The sequence below is a fragment of the Scleropages formosus genome, chromosome 4, assembly GCF_900964775.1.
Source record: "Scleropages formosus chromosome 4, fSclFor1.1, whole genome shotgun sequence".
Taxonomy (NCBI): domain Eukaryota; kingdom Metazoa; phylum Chordata; class Actinopteri; order Osteoglossiformes; family Osteoglossidae; genus Scleropages; species Scleropages formosus.
Window position 1 is genome coordinate 26,928,729 of NC_041809.1, and position 19,169 is coordinate 26,947,897.

Here is a 19,169-nt window from a genome sequence, read left to right on the forward strand (position 1 = left end):
CCTGTACAAGTGATTGAGTTCTGTTAGCACTACTCTTAAAACACAAATTACAGGAGGGAGCACCAGGAGTATGAATACAACCAAACAACTGTTCCACGAGAGCACTCAGAGGTACAGTACACCCCAGACTGAGGTTGTTACCGAAGGAAAAATATTTTATTGTTTTGATGCATGCATACAAAACACAAACAGCTTTTTGACTGCTCCACCCATCTAACCCCAGAATTTGTTCTGGGCTGAGAAAAGGGGAAGAGAGAGGGGCTGGGATGGGATTTGAGGTGGGCAAAAGCACTGAACTTGTACTGCAAGATGGTTTTCTTATTCACATTCTCTCAATTATTTTGCTTGTCTTGAAAATAAAATACCCTCCCCACATTTTCATTTAAAAGAAAAAAAAACCCCACACAACAATCCCTCTCCGGCAGGTCCATTTCCTGACTCTGTTCATCATGGTCACCCGCTTTGAAGCGTTCGTTTCCACCATCATTGTGTAGGTTTGAGTGCCCCATGATCATCATCATCACAGAACAAAACATCTGCGGAGCAAGCTTGATGCCCTATTCCTTAACCCGTCTATCGGTCCATCTCGTCCAGAAGGGGAGTGGCATCTCCAGCCACGGACATGGGCGTACTTTCGATCATGGGGCTGGGTGAGGGACGGGGAGTCATGCGGTGTTTCTGCTTCTTGCGCTCAGCCTCCTTCTCCTGTAGCCACTGCTCTGCCATCTTGCCCCAGTCCACTGCTGTGTGTGTGGTAGTTCTGCGGTGGAGAAATTGAAAGAAGATTAACAAAGACCAAGACAAGTAGAGAAACACAGGAAACCTTTCAAGGTTCAAATTATTTTTCCTGCCAATGATTTCCAATGACTGTCACAAGGTGGTGTCTTTCCCAGGTGTTTCAGTGAAGTGGAAGCTAATCCAAACAGCAACATCTCCGTGGATAGAAAATGTTTGCTTTGCAGTCTTAAGTCAACATCAAGTGCATATAAGTTCTTGGCAAGCCACCGCAACATACAATTTAGGGGTTCAGAGGAACAAGACAGGGCAGGGACACTCACTTTGGTTGTGGCGTTCTGACACGCGACGAAGAGGATGATGGTGTGGAGGAAGGGGCGTGAGCATGGCTGTGAGAGGACTGGGGAGTGGAGCTGGGGTACTGCGGCGTTGTCATGGATTGTTGCTGCTGGCTTGGCGTGGCATATGAATAGCTGGGTGTCATGAGTGGTGTGGCCATGGGCTGCTGTGCAGGTGTGGCAAACACCTGGAGATGAACACATCCAAAAGAGGTATAATGAGCAGGCTTACTGTATGCCACAAGTACATATAGTCCAAATACCATATACACTTTTTGCTTTCAACAGAGTAACCTTAGTACAAACAAGACATGTTACAGAATGTATGGGAGGAAAAAAATTCATATCTGACATTTCTAAATGCTTCAGTCAAAAAACAGCCTGTAGTGTAGTTTTCCAAAAGTGACTCCCCCACCCCCCCCAGAAAACCCTCTGAGAAACTTACGTGATAAGCACTGCTGCCACCCCCTCCACCACTACTGCCAGCACTGTAGCCATACTGGCTGGAGGCCCATTGTGCAGGTGTAGCATTGGGGTTCTGACCCTGACCTGTTACAGCAGCAATAGCACTGAACATCTGGGAGGTCATATTTCTGGGAAGGGCACTGACTGCTCGTGTCAAATCTGGGCAGAAAAGAAGAAACGGGGAGGTTGGTTTGGAAACAGTTATGCAACAGCCCTCAACAGCATTTTTGCATCTGAAATGACACTTTACAAACTGCACTATATCCTTAAGCCAGGTATACACAATGCTTTTTCATATGCGTACTAAAATTTATGTAACATTTTAAGCAAATATTCTTAATACAGGATATTCACACTGTTTACTGTCAACTGCCATTCAAAAGCATGAAATTGTTGGGTCCCTCAATTTGCCAGTTTAAAAGGCACAGGATGAGTATAGCTTTGGAGAGTGGACAATTACTCACCCGCAATGTTGATGTTAGCCGGGGTGGCATTGAGTGATGCTGGGGTTCGGGTTCGGCTACTGCTGCTGGGAGTGATGCCTGTTTGAAGGGAGTGAACAAAAAAAAAAAAAAAAACTGAGCAAAGAACAGTGCAGCTCACCATGATCTGTTGACAAGTACCTGGTGTGGATACCTACCTGGGACTGGCTCCTGGTAGTGGTCTTTGAACCAGCGGAAAAGTCCATTGACTGTGGGAAATATCTGGGATCGATACCTGAACCCGTCAGGAGTGATGGTCACAAATTCCAGCCTATGGGGGAAAATTCACTGAGTACTTTGCCTTTCACAAGATTATCTGAACTACTGTTACTTTATATGTATGGAAATTCTTCATTCTTGGAGATACCAAGCAGTAAAGTGGCTAGAGGTGACGTCTTTGAATCTGAAGCTCGCAGGTTACAATCACACCTACTGCTCTACAGCCCTTGAGCAAAGTATTTACCATAAAAACACTCAGTTGTAAATGTAATGTAATTTATACATTTATTCATTTAGCAGATGCTTTTGTCCAAAGTGATGCACATCTCATAGAAAATGCAATTTGTGCATTACATTAGGAAAAGGAGACACAGTTACAGACTATGTTTTCAAATTAAATTGCATTAAATGTCTACAAAGTAAATAAGTGCAAGGAGCTTAAACTTGTAAATTGCACTGGAAAAAGGAGTCACCTAAATTAATGTAATGTAATGTAAATGCTGAGTAAGGCCTTCAGATCGAATATATGGTGCACAAGAGTGGAGGAGCACGGTTGGTCTTGGGCTCACCTGGGCTTCCCCCGAGGTTGATAGCCCAGCAGGAACTTGCCCGGCAGATCCCGACAGGCTGATACGTAGTAGGGAATGAAAGTGGGTTTCTCCTTCTTGGCTTTAAGCAAGAGTTCCTCCATTTTCTGCCAGAGAGAAGCAAAGGAACACCTGCATCTAGTGCCCACAGAGACCAACAATAAACCATCATCTTACTGTTCCACATTTATAAACACAGATTTACCACAGAAAAAGTTTAAGCAAAAACAAAAAGTGGAACCAAAAATAGATGCAACAAAAGGCACACATTTTAGTGTAAAAGTGCAATGCTACTGCAGTACCTTACGATCACCTCCATTACAGTCCTGGAAATACTTATGGCCTAGGAGGTCACGGGCAAATGCTGCCATGGGCTGGACGTAACGAGCTATGATTTCATCCAAATCCTCAAATTCCTGGGGATTCAGAAGTCAGGGGAATAAAAGATTAAATACTCGCAAAACAAAACTCAGTGGTATACCCAGGTCTCTAAAATTCAAGTGCGTAAGGGAAATTTTTACTTACCTCATTATTTATCCACAGTGTGTGGCCCAGGCTGAAGGCATTCTCCTTGCCCTCCTCCCGCACATCCACGTGTTGGTAGATCCCATCTGCCACTTTCCATGTAACTGTCAGGTGGTTCTCACCCTTGCTGCTGGGACGGATGATGACATCACCTTGGTCCATAGACTCCATCATCTTCTCTGCCTGCTTGAAGTTGATGTTGTGGAATGAGGGGTGGGCAATCACTCGCTTAATGTAAGCTGTATGAAAAACAACAAGACAACTGAGAAACCAAGGAACCTTTGTCCCTTCAAGTGTCCTCTCCCCCACACACAGAACCCAGGCCAAGTTAATTCCTCTGCACTTAAACATTTTGGTGAATTGACTGACACTAACTAGAAGCGTCTGGAGACAAAAAAATTACTTCTTGCATGTTAAAAGAACATGAACAAGACTGCAAACATGAACATACTGGTTCGCTGCTGCTTCTTCTTCAACTCCTCGTCTTGCTTAATGCCCTCAGCTTCTGCATCAAAATCATAGTATGTGTCCTTAGGCAACTTCCACTCATTGTTCTTATCCATCAGGTCCGAAGTCCGGCAGGTAAGGTCCACGCTGAACTTCTCAATGTCAATTTTCATTATCCGGCAGTGGACAGTCATTCCAACCTTTGACACAAGCATAATAGTTGGAAACTGTCTGTCCATGGGAATACTTGTAATAGCAAAGAATTGAATGAGGTAGCACTGAAAGGTAGGTCTGGTATGAGCAGCTGGATGCTAAGGAACACTGACAAAGACCTCACCTTAACCCTTTCTTCAGGGTGTTTGACCACCTTGTCACTGAGGAACTTTGTGGGGATGAAGCCAGTAACGCCATTATCCATCCGAGTCCGGACCCCAATGGCCTGGCCTGGGCAGGAGCCACTGTCAAAATGGTTCCACACCTCACTTAACTCAGGAAAGTTATCCTGCTGGCAAAAGGGGCACTGCCACAGGCCTGTCTCATCATTGCGGATGGCTTGGTCATAGCTTTCCCCTTGGGGGCGCCGATGGGCAATTCCTGTCACCACACTGGTGATCAACTTGCCTATAGGAGGTGGCAATCAGAAGGAGAATCACATACTGCATTAAAGATTGAACTGAGATAAGGAGATCAACAGGTGAGCAAAACAAATGGTTAATATCTTTGCACATGGGTATGCTGTTGTTACCAATATAAAATGTCTCAGGTGTTTCCTTGGTAAGCATGTTGAAAACCTCCTCTGTGTTTGGTGGGCGGAAGGACGTCCTCAAGTCCTTGTACCGACAACTGAGCTCAGCTCGAATATCATACAATGTGATTCCCTTGTTGCCATAGCCCTGGGGGAGTAAAATGGTACAGAGAAGGTGAAAACCAGACAGCTGGTTTCAGAGGAAAAAAATCCACAAAGGCATTGGAAAAATAAGAAATGAAATGATTACTTATTACTAGACATCCAAAAAAAACTATCAGCAGTCTAAGGCACAAAACATGTCACTGAATAAATGAAGAAATTAATACTAAACAGGAAACCCAATAACAAGCAAAGCTTCAACACTACTGAACCCTAACCTGTCTTTCTAACTCCTCTGCAAAAGCATCTAGATCCAGGTCCTTTAATCTCTCTGGGTTCTCCAGGATTTCCTCAAGTGCTCCAGCAGGATTGGCATCCTCAGCTGACTCATCATACTCGAGCGCATCCACTGCCATCTTGCGAGCCCACTCATAGGTCTCAGGATGCACACGTGAACCATCTAGGACCTCTATGTAGGAGTCCGTGCTGTACGTAAAGGAAGAGAATCCATCAGAAATTCTCCCACCGCAGCAGGAGTGGCACTCCTATCAAACCACAGACATAAATTAATAAGGCACAAGCTTGCATCTCCTGACCTGTCTCCTAGGGAGGCGGTATCTATCTTGATGAAGCCAGCACAGTTGATGAAGACCTTGGGCCCCATGTGGCACATTGTCACAAGCTGGGTGCGGTTCTCAAGGCGGGTGTTGTTCTGTTTCAAGATCTAAAGGGGTAGCAGAAGTAATCACTGCAGAACAAATCACCAATGCTCAGACAAGAACACAGCATGTAAGCACAAAATCTAGATGCACACCATGACCAAAGCTGGTGATTGTAATAAAGTGTTGCTAGGGGACTCACCTTGAGCAGATGGGAACCCTTCCTGGAGCCCAGACCACAAACATACTGGACCAGGCTCTGCGTGTAGGGGTGAGCCAGGGCTCGGTTCACATCTACCCCCACCTCATTGACACGGTTGATAAATTCGCTATAAAGTGCATTCAGCAACTCCTCCTTGTCAACATGTTCCTGTAGGGGGCAAAACAAAATGCTTGTACACATAAACAAAGAATAATGTTGTACATTGTAACTCATGTTACAAATGTAATTAGGTAGTTTAAGACAAACATTTCAGCTTTTCTTTTAAATCTTACTTTTAGAATTTGTTTATTGCAAAACAAAACAACCTGGTTTTCCAATAGCTGTTAGTTACAAATAAAATATACCCATAAAAGTGTAGATGTGAAACCAGATTAGGCTACTGCAGTGTTTGCAGCTCATGTGTGTTGTTCATCAGTGATGGTGGTCAGGGAAAATTCTGCACATTTATGGGATAAATCGCCCAAAAACTAGTACTGGGCAGGACTTTGTGGAGACAGCTTTATATTTAGTCAATTTATATTTAATTTTAATGTAGTTCAAAGTTAACGTTTAAATGTCTTGCAGTATTTTTTTTTTTTAATTAAAGCTATTCCACAAAAATTACTCAGCAAATAAATCAAGGTATGTCTATTATGCTTTTTTACTGGTTGCATACACAAAAAAGTGGCCTTTCACTGACATGCTACATGTTGAAGTTGATAAAAGACAAAAGTCCTGTGATAAACACCATACATTGCCATGACCACTATTCTTTTTTTTTTTTAGACTACGGAAATGTTACATAGGATTATAGACTGACGACAATGAAATAAATGTCAAGTAAATTGTTCAATTCATTATAGCTTCATCTGAGGATTTTTCAGAACCCAACCCCTTGAATCCATCGATGAACATCTGTATTATTAAGGTTTTAATGATTTTAATGCAGTAGTTGGAACAAACTGAGCTACAAAGTTCTGGTCCAGGCTGGGTTTGTCATTTAAGGATCCGGTATTGGGGAGGGGGGGGGGTGAGGTCAGGGCTGGACGTCCTGCTCACCCAGGGAAAGTGCACGTGCAATACGTCGCCTCTCCTTCCCAGTGTAGCGATTGCCACATGGCCACTGTCTGCTTCCCAGGCAAGAAGTTCACTGAAAAAGGCCTCTCCTACATTGGTGCATCCGTAACAACACCTTCTCATTGGTCCCCCCATTTCCACAGAGCTTGCTATGTCATGGCGTGACCGAGTGTCCGGTAGTATAACCTATGAGGTCAATCAATTTGCATTCACAAATACCCCATTTCCCAGTAACTATACAACCAGGATTACCTGCAATGGGTGTAGTTTGAGACACAGGATGTCCTCATCACTGCTGCACACCTGAGCATATTCCACCAGTGGGTCCTGGATCTTCCTGGCCACAGAGACTGCCTGACGTAGTAGAGGTGGGTAGTCCCTGAAATCCGCCTGGGGGAAGGAAGAAAAGGCACTCAGAATGGATAACTTGTGATTTTGTAGCTCATACAAGTTGTGTTATTGCCAATTTTGGTATTGGGTTAACGCTCACTTCAGATTTCTTGCTGTTCATATAGAGTGTGGCCAGCTCATTGTCCACCAGCTCCACCCCAATAGCAGGCAGTGATGATTCCTGCTCTAACTCGCTCACAGTGCGCTTGATGTCCTCAATTATCATGTGTGCATCCCTGGGATGGAGAGAGAATAGCTTTTCAGTCAATGAGTAGGAACAGACAATCTGCACAGCCACAGAAAGCCAAGGTACTGGAGCTCACCTGTTTTCGCCTGTCACTGCCACCACATGTGGTTTCTTGCTGGAGAGGAACTTCTTCAGGTTTTCAATGTCCTGTATCTGAAAAATAATTATGGAAATATTGTAACTATCCAAAATTATGTACAGTAAATTTTAGATAGATTTGTTCTCATACATGTTCTGTCTCTCACACACACACACACACACACACACACACACACACACACACACACACACACCTTTTTCTCTCTCTCATCTTCCCGCCAGGCGTTTCTCCTTTTGAGGAAATAGGGCAGGCGCAGGAAATCAACTGCCTCTCCTTCACCGTTGATAAGAGAGCAGAACACTGGGGTATCCCTATGGAGACATAAGGCTCTTTTCTAGCAGAAGCAGCAGCCCAGCACCATATAGCAGTCTGGAAAGCATCAACATATCAACAATACTTCAGTGATGGGTAGGTCTGAATAAGAAATGCCAACCTGCTGGAAGCAAATGCCACACCCAGAACACGGATGCCTTTCCCCTGGGTTGCATCCATGAGGTCATCATCTTCCTCCATCTGCTGATCAGGTCGGTATGGTGCCACCTTCAGCCAGTTGTACAGCTTCCTACTGCATGCCTGAGGAATAGACAACCTCCAGCTCACATAACTGGTTGATTTTCTTCCAAACCTTTTGCCCATGTTTAACAAAGGTAAAGTGGCGGGTATATAAATCACCCACTTCATTCTCAGTCATTTTAGACTAGTGTTAATCTATTTTTCATGTAATTAAATATACTAAAGAGCCCTACTTATAGCATAGAGGTTCTTCAAGGGGACACACAGGGAAGGTGTGAGGTACCTCCCAGAAAATTCACAGCTATTGGTACATTGATTAACTTGGGGAAATGAACATTAAAATCACTTTCAGGTGATGTGTGAGGGTAAATAGGTTGAGAAATAGAGTAAGCAAAAGCACATTTACTCGACACTTTCCTCCAGAGCAATTTACAATGTTAAGCTACCTACAACCCATTTATATAGCTGGGTAGCTTTACTGGAGAAATCTAAGGCCAGTACCTTGCCTACAGGTACTACAGCAAGAGGTGAGATTTGAACCAGCAACCTTTGGGACCAAAGGGAGCAGCTCTAACCACTAGGCTACCAGCTGCCCCAACTGCAGTGATTCAAAGCACTTTGGAATACATGAGTTTTAGATGTAGACATGTGACCCTCAAAGCAGTCAGTACTTCCAATACCAGTTTTTACTGGCACACCTCTCACAAGTAGCTGTTCATGGAATCAGTAAGAAATAATGTGATGATTACAGATGAAGTGCGAGCTAATGGAGCAGCTCGGAGATCGTGAGAAAGGTGGCCTCGAAAGAAAGTGAACGCTCAAAAGAATTCAGCAGTTCTGAGGGAACTCATTTGCTTCCCAGTGGTGGACGACAATCATAGGGGCCTTGATTTAGTGGTCTTGGTGATGGGTTGCAGGAAATGATCAGGCCACATAGTATGTCAAGATGACTGCCAGCTTTGTAAATGGCAGAAGACCGGGACACAGAAGTCAACGGACTATAAAGAATGACAAATGCTAGGTGCATGAATGCCCTTAAAATACAATTAATCTGAGTCAGTTATTCAACAGGATCTGTGGTGTGTTGTCTAGTGGGAGGGAACAACAAAACTGAGGTCATCCAAAAACCAGATAGTTGGGCCAGGAGTGTAGTATAGGACAACCAGCAAGAGTGCACACACAGACACACACTTTCTGTGTATTCCAGTTTAATATCATGACTTCAAATACAAAAATATATTTCATTTTTCCTCCAACTGTCTCAAATCAACCTGGTAAATCTTCTTAATGGAAACCATAGTAATCTTTAAGCAGCAACCCTCAGTATTCTTTTAAATTACAAATATTTTATCCTGATTAAATACGACAAAGACTAGAACCAATGTCAGCTCAAAATGGCTTTTGTGCTTTAGAAATACCTGATTAAGGCTTAATTCCATCAGAGATCAAAAGTCCAAACAGACAGCTGCTGTCCAGCAATGAGCCACTGTCCTAGTATCTTCAAATTATTTGATGAATATCAGAAAGTGCAACAGACAGAGGGTTACCTTGATGATGGAGTCTTTAGCCTCAGCAAGCAGCTTGTTTCTCAGCTCCTTGGCCATCTGAGGGTAGAGGAACTGCTGGAGTGCACGCTCGATAGCCAGCATGCGCTGACGGTTCCATTCTTGCACCTGATGGCTGAACTCATCTCGGTAGTAAAACTGCTTTATCTCTTCAAAGTAGGTCTGGTCAGCACCATAGCTGTGGTAACACAGCGGACAAATATTGTCACCACTTTAGCATCATGTCTACAACCAAAATACAAACATAAAAATCTAGGTCCATCCAGCAAGTAATGGGAACTGCAGGTCACAAGTCAACTCACCCCTTGACGCCAACCAAGTCAATGCAAATATCGATGGTCAGGAGACCCTCTTCCTCTGCCATACACATCTTCAGGAACTGATCACCATTCAGCTCCTTAACAGGCTTGTTTTTCAGATATTTGAAAGAGTATGCATAGTGTGCCTCATCTACATCCTGCAGTGTTTGACATGGGGAGAAACCAGAGAGTGAACCACAAAGATATTGCTCCTGGAAACATACATATGTTAAAAATATTGCTGTTCTTATACTTAAATTAACATTTAAGTTAGCAGATGCTTTTCTCCAAAGCGACCTACAATGAATACCATGTAGCGTTACTGGCCCACACACCTCATATATAATATATAAAAGCTTCAAATTATTTTGAACTTGTGTCAGAAGCTAAAATAAGCTACATAGATCAGTTTGTACCTTCTTGCCCTTCTTAGTGGGTTTGATGTTGATTTTGGCCCTTTCCTGGAAGGTCTGCCTCAGGACATGCCTCACTAGCGGCTCACGAGCAATCTGCATGGCCACCATGTAACGTGTCCCCTCTAGCACAGCCTCAGGAGTACTGAACTGACTGCAATGGGATGAAGGGGAGGCACAAGTTAGTCATATCTAGCAGCTTGAACACAACACAATCTACACTGAGCAAAGGGCTGGGACTGTAAATAGGCTCCCTACCTGCAGACATAGTCCTTGGCCAGCTCTATAGGCTCTGCAGGAAACTGCTCTGTTTCATGGCGCTGGTAGCTGTCTCGCAGATTTTCTCCAAACTGTTCTGGGGTCAGGCCAAACTTCTTGGCAAGACCATCTAAGAGAAAACGGTAATGCGAAAGAAGGCTATGCTTTGTTGGTAGCTTAAACCAGAAGGTACACACATTTACATTTATTCATTTAGCAGACGCTTTTGTTCAAAGCGACGTACATCTCGGCAAAAGCACAATTTACACATTACATTAAGAGCACATACCATGGGTTACAACAGACTGGTGAACATTTGAGCAGAAGTCACTCACTCACCCAGGCCAGCACTTTGACAAATACTGTACATGTCCCTGCGAGATGCTAATTTCAGGTCTGGTCCCTTTGTCTCTTCTTCCTCTTCCTCCTCCTCTACCTCTGCCTCCTGCTCACCTGTGTGAGAGAAGTCCATATCACAATGAGATGCCTGAAGTAACAGGAAACATATTCTAAATGGATAAAGAAAGTACCCATTTTACTACACAGTACCAAAGACTTAGACAAGGTTTGAGTTTAATATGGGATATACGACCCCTGGCAAAAATTATGGAATCACCACACTTTGAGGATGTTCACACAGCTTTTTTACACTGTAGCAAATATACAAATCACAGAGAACACAAAATTTTTGTTTAATAGCTGAATATTCTGGGTTCATTAAACATACCTCAAATAAATTAAATTATTTTAATTGATGGCAATTTTTTTTCCAAATCAAGTAGAAGAAAAAATTATGGAATCACTAAATGTTGAGGAAAAAAATAATGGAATCACTTTGCATTTGCATTTTTAAAACAAACACAGACACAAGTCAAAAAATGCAAATTAGTCCGCAGTTAAAAGAGAGCTTACTGAGCTTAACGAGCTGTTGGACTTGACTAATTGAAAAGAAACATGGCCCCAACAAGAGAGTTGTCAATAGAAACAATGGAAAAGATAATAAAACTTCAAGAAGAAAACCACACACAGAGTGTGGCAAAAGAAGTTGGTTGTTCCCAGTCAGCTGTGTCTAAAATTTGGTGCAAATATAATCAAAATGGGAAGGTAATAAAAAGAAAACATACGGGTAGACCAAGGAAGACGTCAAAGCGTCAGGATAGAAAACTCAAAGCAATATGTCTTGAAAATAGAAAATGCACAACAAAACTGTTTGTGACAGAACTGTAAGAAATCGGCTGAAAGAAATGGGATTTACATATAGAAAAGCCAAACGAAAACCAGCACTAACACCTAAACAGAAGAAAACAAGGTTACAATGGGCTAAAGAGAAGCAATCATGGAGTGTGGATGACTGGATGAAAGTGATATTCAGTGATGAATCACGAATCTGCATTGGCCAAGGCGATGATGCTGGAACTTTTGTCTAGTGCCGTTCAAATGAAACATATAAAGATGACTGCCTCAAGAAAACAATCAAATTTCCCCAGTCATTTATGCTATGGGGTTGCATGTCAGGTGTGATGGCAATGCCCAGGTGTACATTGAAATTTTTGACACTTTTCTCATTGCATCAATAGAAAATAGGTTTGGTGATAAAGTAATTTTTCAGGATGATAATACATCTTGCCACAGAGCAAAGAGTGTAAGGAAAGGAAAGGCATATCAACTCAATGACATGGCCAGCAAACAGTCCAGATCTCAATCCCACTGAAAATTTATGGTGGAAATTGAAAAAACTGGTCTATGACAAGGCTCCATCCTGCAAAGCTGATCTGTTAACGGCTATTCGAGAAAGTTGGAACCAGATTGATGAAGAATATTGTTTTTTCCTTAGTGAAGTCAATGCCTCAAAGAATCTAGGCCATCATAAAAGCCCGAGGAGGAACGACAAAGTATTGACTATTTTTTTTGATGATGATTCCATAATTTTTTCCTTAACATTAAGTGATTCCATAATTTTTTCCTCTACTTGATTTGGAAAAAAAAATTCCATTAAAGTAATATAATTTAATTTGTTTGAGGTATGTTCAACAAAGCCAGAATGTCCAGCTATTAAACAAAAAATGTTTTGTGTTGTATCTGTGATTTGTTTATTTGCTATGAAGTAAAAAAGTTGGGTAAACATGCTCAAAGTGTGGTGATTCCATAATTTTTGCCAGGGGTTGTATAAGAAGTTGAAACCAACCGTCTTCCTCTGACACCTCCTTGATCTTTTTCAGCTTTTTCTTGTTGGCTTTGGCTGCGTTCTGCATTTTGGGGATGTCACGACCGTAGTATAACAGGAAGTGGTTGTACACGTCACTCAGCTCCTCAATAGACTGGACATCTTTCAGTCTATCAGAATGAAGTAAAGGAAAAAGTTGCAATATCAAGAAAGTGGCTTAATGTAATTGACAGGCAAGAAGAACCAGTCTGTAAAGAACCATGGCTGAGTCTCAGACTTAGTGGGAGTCTATACATCTTTCTAGTCCCCATTCATACCTCTCCATGTCAGCAGTATCCAGGGGACGAATGCCATCTGCCAGAGGTTTATCTGGATCAGCAGAGATCTGCTCAAACTGAAAGGCCTGCATTTTTTGGAACAGGCGGGTCAGGTTCTGCTTGCGGGTCTTCAGCTGGGTCCACTGAGAGATGTAGAACGATTAAATAATTTAGTCCAAGGTCAAATGTCTAACCAAGGTGAGGAATCGGTGTTGTCCTCCATAGTTCAGAAAAAAAATTACATGTAAAAGCCCAGAATTACAACTATTATGCAGACAAGAAGGTTTAGTCCAAGCAGGTGGCATTACCTTCTCATCCCAGCGCCAAACCTTCCAAAGGTCATTGATGCTAAGCTCTGGTTCCACATACTCCTTCCTGTAGAATGCAATAAATGGAACCTGGAAAGGACCATGAGGCAATTGGTCATCTATACACAAGATAAACAGAAAGGCACAACATCAAAAAAAAACACTGGAAGACAGCAATGCCCAAGTTACCTAGCTTCTTGTAAATACACTAAATCAGTACTCGGAAGACCCACTTGAGGCAAGCTGCACAACGACTCCAAGAACATTTAAGAATAACAGCAAGCAATGGTGGATATCAAGTCTTACCTCAAAGTGCTGGTTCCTCATGAAGTTCAGGGCCTCCTTTATCTTCTGGATTGTGCTCGGGCCCTTCCTGCTGAAACTGCTGGTTGTTCCTCGGTCCAGGTAGTCAACGCTTTCCTGAAACAAGAGAAGCAATTCAGGACCAGGAAGCAATATGATGCAGCATCATAAAGTGAAATTTCCCAAAACAACTGAACTGAACAGAACCCAATTCTGCCCCATTTCCTATAGATACACAAGTGCTTGAATTTACAGACTAGGGTACTTTGCTATCCCAAATGAAGACAAATGCCAGATACTGAACCAGAATAACTTGGATCTTCTCTGCTCATAGACCTTTTTTTTTTTTTTTAATTTAAACAAAGAAGTAAATGCCAAGTGGCCCACTAAACCTCCTTTTGTCCCAGATTGAGTATTTGTGTTGATATACCTGCATGGAGATGGTCGGGGTAGAGAAGGCACTCCTGTAGATCCATTCTGCCTCTTCTTCCAGTTCATCTTCTTCAGCAGGTTTCACAGGAATAGCTCGCAACTGAAGGTCACAACAACGTTTAAGTCCAACAGGTTAATAAACATGCATGTTATTACACATTCTCCTTCACAACAAAATTCATATTAGCATAGTGGGAACACCCTGTATAACTCAAATACGGACAAAAAAAAGTGGCCTATCGAGTAGTAGGTAGCGTGGATTCCTTACATAGTCTGGGGTACGCAACTGGACATAGGTTCAGCTCCAGCTCAGTCTTTTCGGAGTCTATGTTCTCCCAATGTTTTCACTGGTTTGTACTTCACGTGGACTGGAGACAAGTTTTCTGTAGTGTGCACAGCTGAGTGACTTGTGTGGCTACCCTGCAAAGGACTGAAATCCTATCTTGGATGTACATTGCTTGTTTTAGGGCCGTCTGCTGCTCTTAGATCCACTATGTGGCGATGCAGGGAGTAGCACTGATGACCTTGTGGTTTAATCTCTTTTACTATTGTTCTGGCATTAGATGTAATTCAGATGTATCTCTTTTCTTGTTCTTTATTTTGTTACCATTACTGTCTGTACAGCCACTTTGTTACATGTCAAAGAGCTGCTTAAAGTGAATTCACCTGCACAGATTGTCGAAAAGCATTAAACTACCCTATCCATGTGCTGTGGAACAACTGTACTGTTTGCTTACACAATTAAATACTTTTAACTCATGTTAAATTCAAGTTAAACACCTCCGAACTGTCAAAGGGCAGAAATTATAAGCAGCAGCCTTCTAGTGGGAGTCCTGAACTAAATGAGGCAAACGCACCTGGAACCTCTCTGGCATGTCGGTGGAGCGGATCTCATTGTCCTGGTCTGTCATGTGACTGCTCTCCAGCTCACTGGGCTCATAGAGCTCAAAGATGCTGCGACGGCCCATGCGCTTCTTGGCCTGCTTTTTTGGGCGGTCCCATGACTCCTCGTCAGGGTCTTCCTCCTCCTCCTCCACGTTGTCGTAGCCTTCTGCATCAAACTCCGCGAAGTCAAAGTCCCCACCGAAAATCTCCTGTGCCTCTTGCAGCGCCCTGTTTAGGAGACCAGAAAACATCAACTACACGTCCCATGATGGGACCCCCCAAGTTTCTCCCTGAATAATTACAACAGCGGCACTACTCTGTTTACACAGCAGCCTCTATGTTAAAAGTAAAATGAAATTTGTAAAAAGTGATGAAAAATACTTCCTGAAATGGTCAATGAGGTGTCTGTAAGGAAACAACGGTTGAAAAAGTGAAACTAATGATCACTATATTGTGAAGAATTGTGTGCAAACCTGTTCCATAAATGTACAGGCAAGTTTTACTTTACTAATACTGCAAAACGAAAAATTTCAAGAGGAAAGACTACATCACAAGGCATTTTCCCACCTAAACGACCATTTTGGCTTTTTTAAAAATGGTGCTCAGTTGCTCACAAGGCACAACAGTTCATAAACATACGCATCAGTGTATCCTGGAAGCTTCTTCCGCCATTTAGGCTTCTTAAGTGGCTGTCCATCATCATCCACAATGAAGTCATCGATATCTGTAGGATTAAGACATGTTGTAAAGAGTTTCAGACAAAATGGAGGTCGTACACATCCACAGAAAGCAAGGCCATGTGTGCTCACCTGACTCATCTTCATCATCTTCCTCCTCTCCCGGGTGGAGGGCCACATCTACATGCTCCCCATCCTCAACGTCTCCATCACCCGTGAAGATTTCATCCGCTATCAGATCCTTCTCGTGGGCCTCCCTGCCATCATCATCATCCTCATCTTCATCATCGGACATTTTCCTTACACGACGGAACTTCTGCTGTGTGATTAACACCACCACCCAGTAAGAAAGGTACACTGAAAGCAGGTGCACCTGTTTATCAACTAATAAACTGTTTTACAAAACCACATTAAGGTGTTTGCTTAAGCTGTGGCACTGTAATTCCATCTTAGTCAGCTTCCCTTTAACAAAAGCATATTAACTGCTACAAAGCGCAGTACGAACAAAATTAAATCAACCAAGTACACGCAAATCAACCAAAACTTGAGCGGCAACTCGGATAATTACCCTCTTCACTTTCACGCCCAAGTTCTCCTCAATGAGATCAATATCGTCATCATCAAGGCGATCATCGTAGGCTGAGGAAAATGTCATAAAACATCAAAAAACAGCACCTAAACCATTTCATATAAACTGAATTTCAAAACTTTACTATGTCTTTGGTTTTGAATTTAAGTCATGCACCCCTTACCTCGCTTCCGCTTGCGATGTCCAATTTCCTCTCCTGAGTCACTGTCCCCCCCACCACTCCCTTCTGCATCATCATCTTCTTCCTCCTCCTCTTCCTCCACATCATCATCAATGAGGCCCAGCAAGTTCCCGTGTTCATCCTGGTCCTCTGTGTTGTCATCTTCCTCTTCTTCATCTAAAAGGAAGAGTCAAAGAATAGATAACACAGGTTTTACTGGCAGGCAGCCAGAAGCCCAGTTAAAATCCACAGCTCTCAGAAACTTCATGATCTCTGCAGGCAGCAGGTATTGTACTGATTTTTTAAAGCCTTCACTTTCGGATTCAGAGCTCCCAGGTTCAAACCCTCTGTTGCAGCATCCATGAGCAAGGTACTTACCGTGAATTGCTCTAGTAAAAATCATCAGCCTTTACAGAGGTGGATCAATGTTAAGGAGCTTAACTGAGCTGCTTTGGAGAAAAGTGTCAGCAAAATGAATGAATGAAGAGCAAAATGATATTCTAACCCACAGTGAGATTTTTTTTGCTTATCTTATTTTTTCTTCTCACTTTACAGAGTTCAGTCCAGAAAAAAATTACACAATTTCAGAGTCCCAAGCATCTGCAAGATTTAATATGTAGACAGCTCTGTGAAGCTGGCCCCTGTACAAGCAGCAAAAATATAAAAGCCTCATGATTCGCTAGTGCTACATTTGTGCCATTGTTGTTTTTGAGATATTAACATTTATTTATTCCAGGACATGACATCATTCAGCCACCTTACAATGCTGGAGACACTCGAATTTGGGCTCACTTGTTTGTGCTGTTTAAACTGCGGTTCCATCTTTCCTACTTCTGGATAAAATGGAGGTTGTTTACATGGCACGTGACGTCACCAGCCCTCCTATGATTCCGGAGACACTCGAATTCGGGCTCAATCGTTTCTGATACATTTGTGCCATTCAAACCACGGTTCTGTCTCCTTTGGTTCTGGAGATATTAAAGGTTGTTTATATGGCACGTGCCGTCACTCCAGACCCCCTACAATGCCGCAGAAAGTCGAATTTGGCCCCAGTCATTAGTGTTACATTTGTACTGTTCAGACCGTGGTTCCATCTCTTCTACATTTTTAAACATAAATGGATATATTACATGTGATGTCACCCTGATCCATGAAGCTGGCCCTCCTAGAAACAGCACAAATAAAGGAAAGCACATTTTTCGTTAGTGCTACAAATCATGGGGGTTTTTATGTCCATTTGAGCTGTTTGTAGGAATGAGAGCTTATGGAGACCCCAAAGACAATGACAAAACCTCTGGCACAAGTCTTCTAAATGTATTAGTTGGCAAAGAGCCACAAGAATGCATGAACGGGGTCTTAAGAGTCCAGAGCAGAAACCATTAAGTGCTGGACTGTTGTGATTTCTCATACCATCCTCTTCCATGAACTTCTGGGGTTTCTTAGGCTTCAGATCCCTCTCCTCCAGCTCCTCCTCAGACTCCTCCGCCTCGCTTTCGATGAAGTCAGACATGTTGACAGGGTCTGTCAGTGAGCGTACAGCAGCTGGGAAAGAACACAGTCCATGGGATGTTGATCAATAGCCGACAAAAACATTCAAAAACAGCCTTGGTTACTTTTATCACTAACTTCAGTCAGTAAAACCTGAAAAACAGACGCTTTGATTTCTCTGCAAGCTAGATTATCTAAAAATATCCGATATCGCTATAATAAGTACACTAAACAATATTAACTTAAAGCTAATTAAGAACGAAACAAAATTTAAAATCAAAATCTCTCCACAAACTCCAACTCGGTCCCGACTGTTGACCGATTAACACCATAATAAACCTGTACAATGTTCATCTAGTCATCATTTTCATCTAGTTTTTGATCACCATCACTCAGGGACAACAGCTGAACAGATTACAGGAACTTGCTGAATCAAAGTCATCTCACATCCTTTCTGTTGTGGCACGTTTTACTGCCACTTCATAGCTGGGTTTGTGAATGCGGGCTGTGGTCACTCAGCAACAACCAAATATTCTGGATTTGCAAACTGGGAAATATTCAGTCATACCTTCCTGGAAGGCTTCCATAATTTGTCATTTGTGCGCATAACATCGGAGGCCAGCATAAAGGTTCCGAGCACAAAAAAAGTGTTATGATCGTCCAAAAAGACATTGAAATACTGACATGTGGCACAATGGTGAGGGCACACAGTAAAAAAGCCAATATGAGGTAAATGATCATGATGATGATGCGAGCAAACTACTACGCTGCAATTCCAGGAAACACGTACGTAGACATTCAGTAGCCAACCAACCGACGACACTGATCCAGCATCAGTTACAAAACCACAAAAAAGCTAACCAAGTGTTAGCTATGAAACTCCAAATGTAACTTTATTAAAGCTCAAACGGGGAAAACCCCCCAAAATGACGACTTAGTTAGTTAGGGCGATCATAAGGCAGTTGTGAGGAGACCAATTAGCAGCAACAAAACAAGGCCTAAGAGCCTCTGGAAAAACTCCGCATTTTAGGAATAAGTTCTTTCTAAAACGGGGCACAAACCAAAAATAGGTGACAAACATAGAAAAGAGTTTTAACATGTAATACTTACGTTCTCGTTAACTAAACTCGCCGAAAAGACCGTCAAAATGCCTCGAGAAACGAGGAGGAGCACAACTAAGCCGAACGCCGCACCAAATGCAAATGGCCGCTGCATGTTACATGATTAAGATTCCGGGACGCGGAGGAGAAACATCCGGTCTCGCGATCCATCCAGGTACAACACGACATCACCACTACGGCCACCTGGTGGTCACTTGTATAACGTGCACGTCTTGTCGTGCTCGTTAAAAACAGCAAAAAAAAAAAAAAACGGAACGACCTACTGGTTTACATTTAGAAGTCACTGGCATATTTATGACCAATAAGTAGGCAGACAACGAAACTATTCTCTGTTGTATCCAAACTCATCGGTTTGGG

At 42.6% G+C, this 19,169-nt stretch overlaps 1 protein-coding gene across 2 annotated transcripts; it reads right to left on the reverse strand.

Moving 5' to 3' along the window:
• Positions 1 to 134: 134 nt before the first annotated feature.
• Positions 135 to 18,905, reverse strand: supt6h (SPT6 homolog, histone chaperone and transcription elongation factor). 2 transcript variants are annotated; one of them, XM_018730699.2, is made up of 36 exons: positions 18,802 to 18,905; positions 17,614 to 17,745; positions 16,207 to 16,380; positions 16,023 to 16,093; positions 15,587 to 15,770; positions 15,417 to 15,501; positions 14,750 to 15,005; positions 13,891 to 13,992; positions 13,464 to 13,577; positions 13,158 to 13,247; positions 12,850 to 12,992; positions 12,554 to 12,702; positions 10,708 to 10,821; positions 10,369 to 10,498; positions 10,114 to 10,264; positions 9,701 to 9,855; positions 9,381 to 9,576; positions 7,754 to 7,893; positions 7,514 to 7,631; positions 7,297 to 7,373; positions 7,074 to 7,209; positions 6,836 to 6,973; positions 5,507 to 5,674; positions 5,242 to 5,369; positions 4,924 to 5,131; positions 4,544 to 4,691; positions 4,136 to 4,419; positions 3,803 to 3,998; positions 3,352 to 3,590; positions 3,129 to 3,242; positions 2,809 to 2,933; positions 2,179 to 2,291; positions 2,003 to 2,080; positions 1,519 to 1,697; positions 1,059 to 1,261; positions 135 to 760 (listed from the first exon to the last, which is right to left on the reverse strand). In XM_018730699.2, the coding sequence occupies exons 2-36, from the start codon at positions 17,711 to 17,713 to the stop codon at positions 574 to 576; spliced, it is 5,193 nt and encodes a 1,730-aa protein (XP_018586215.2). In that variant the 5' UTR covers positions 17,714 to 17,745; positions 18,802 to 18,905; the 3' UTR covers positions 135 to 573. The 2 variants fall into 2 exon arrangements, with proteins under 2 accessions (XP_018586215.2, XP_018586214.2); XM_018730698.2 differs by having other exon boundaries at positions 15,587 to 15,773.
• Positions 18,906 to 19,169: the final 264 nt, after the last annotated feature.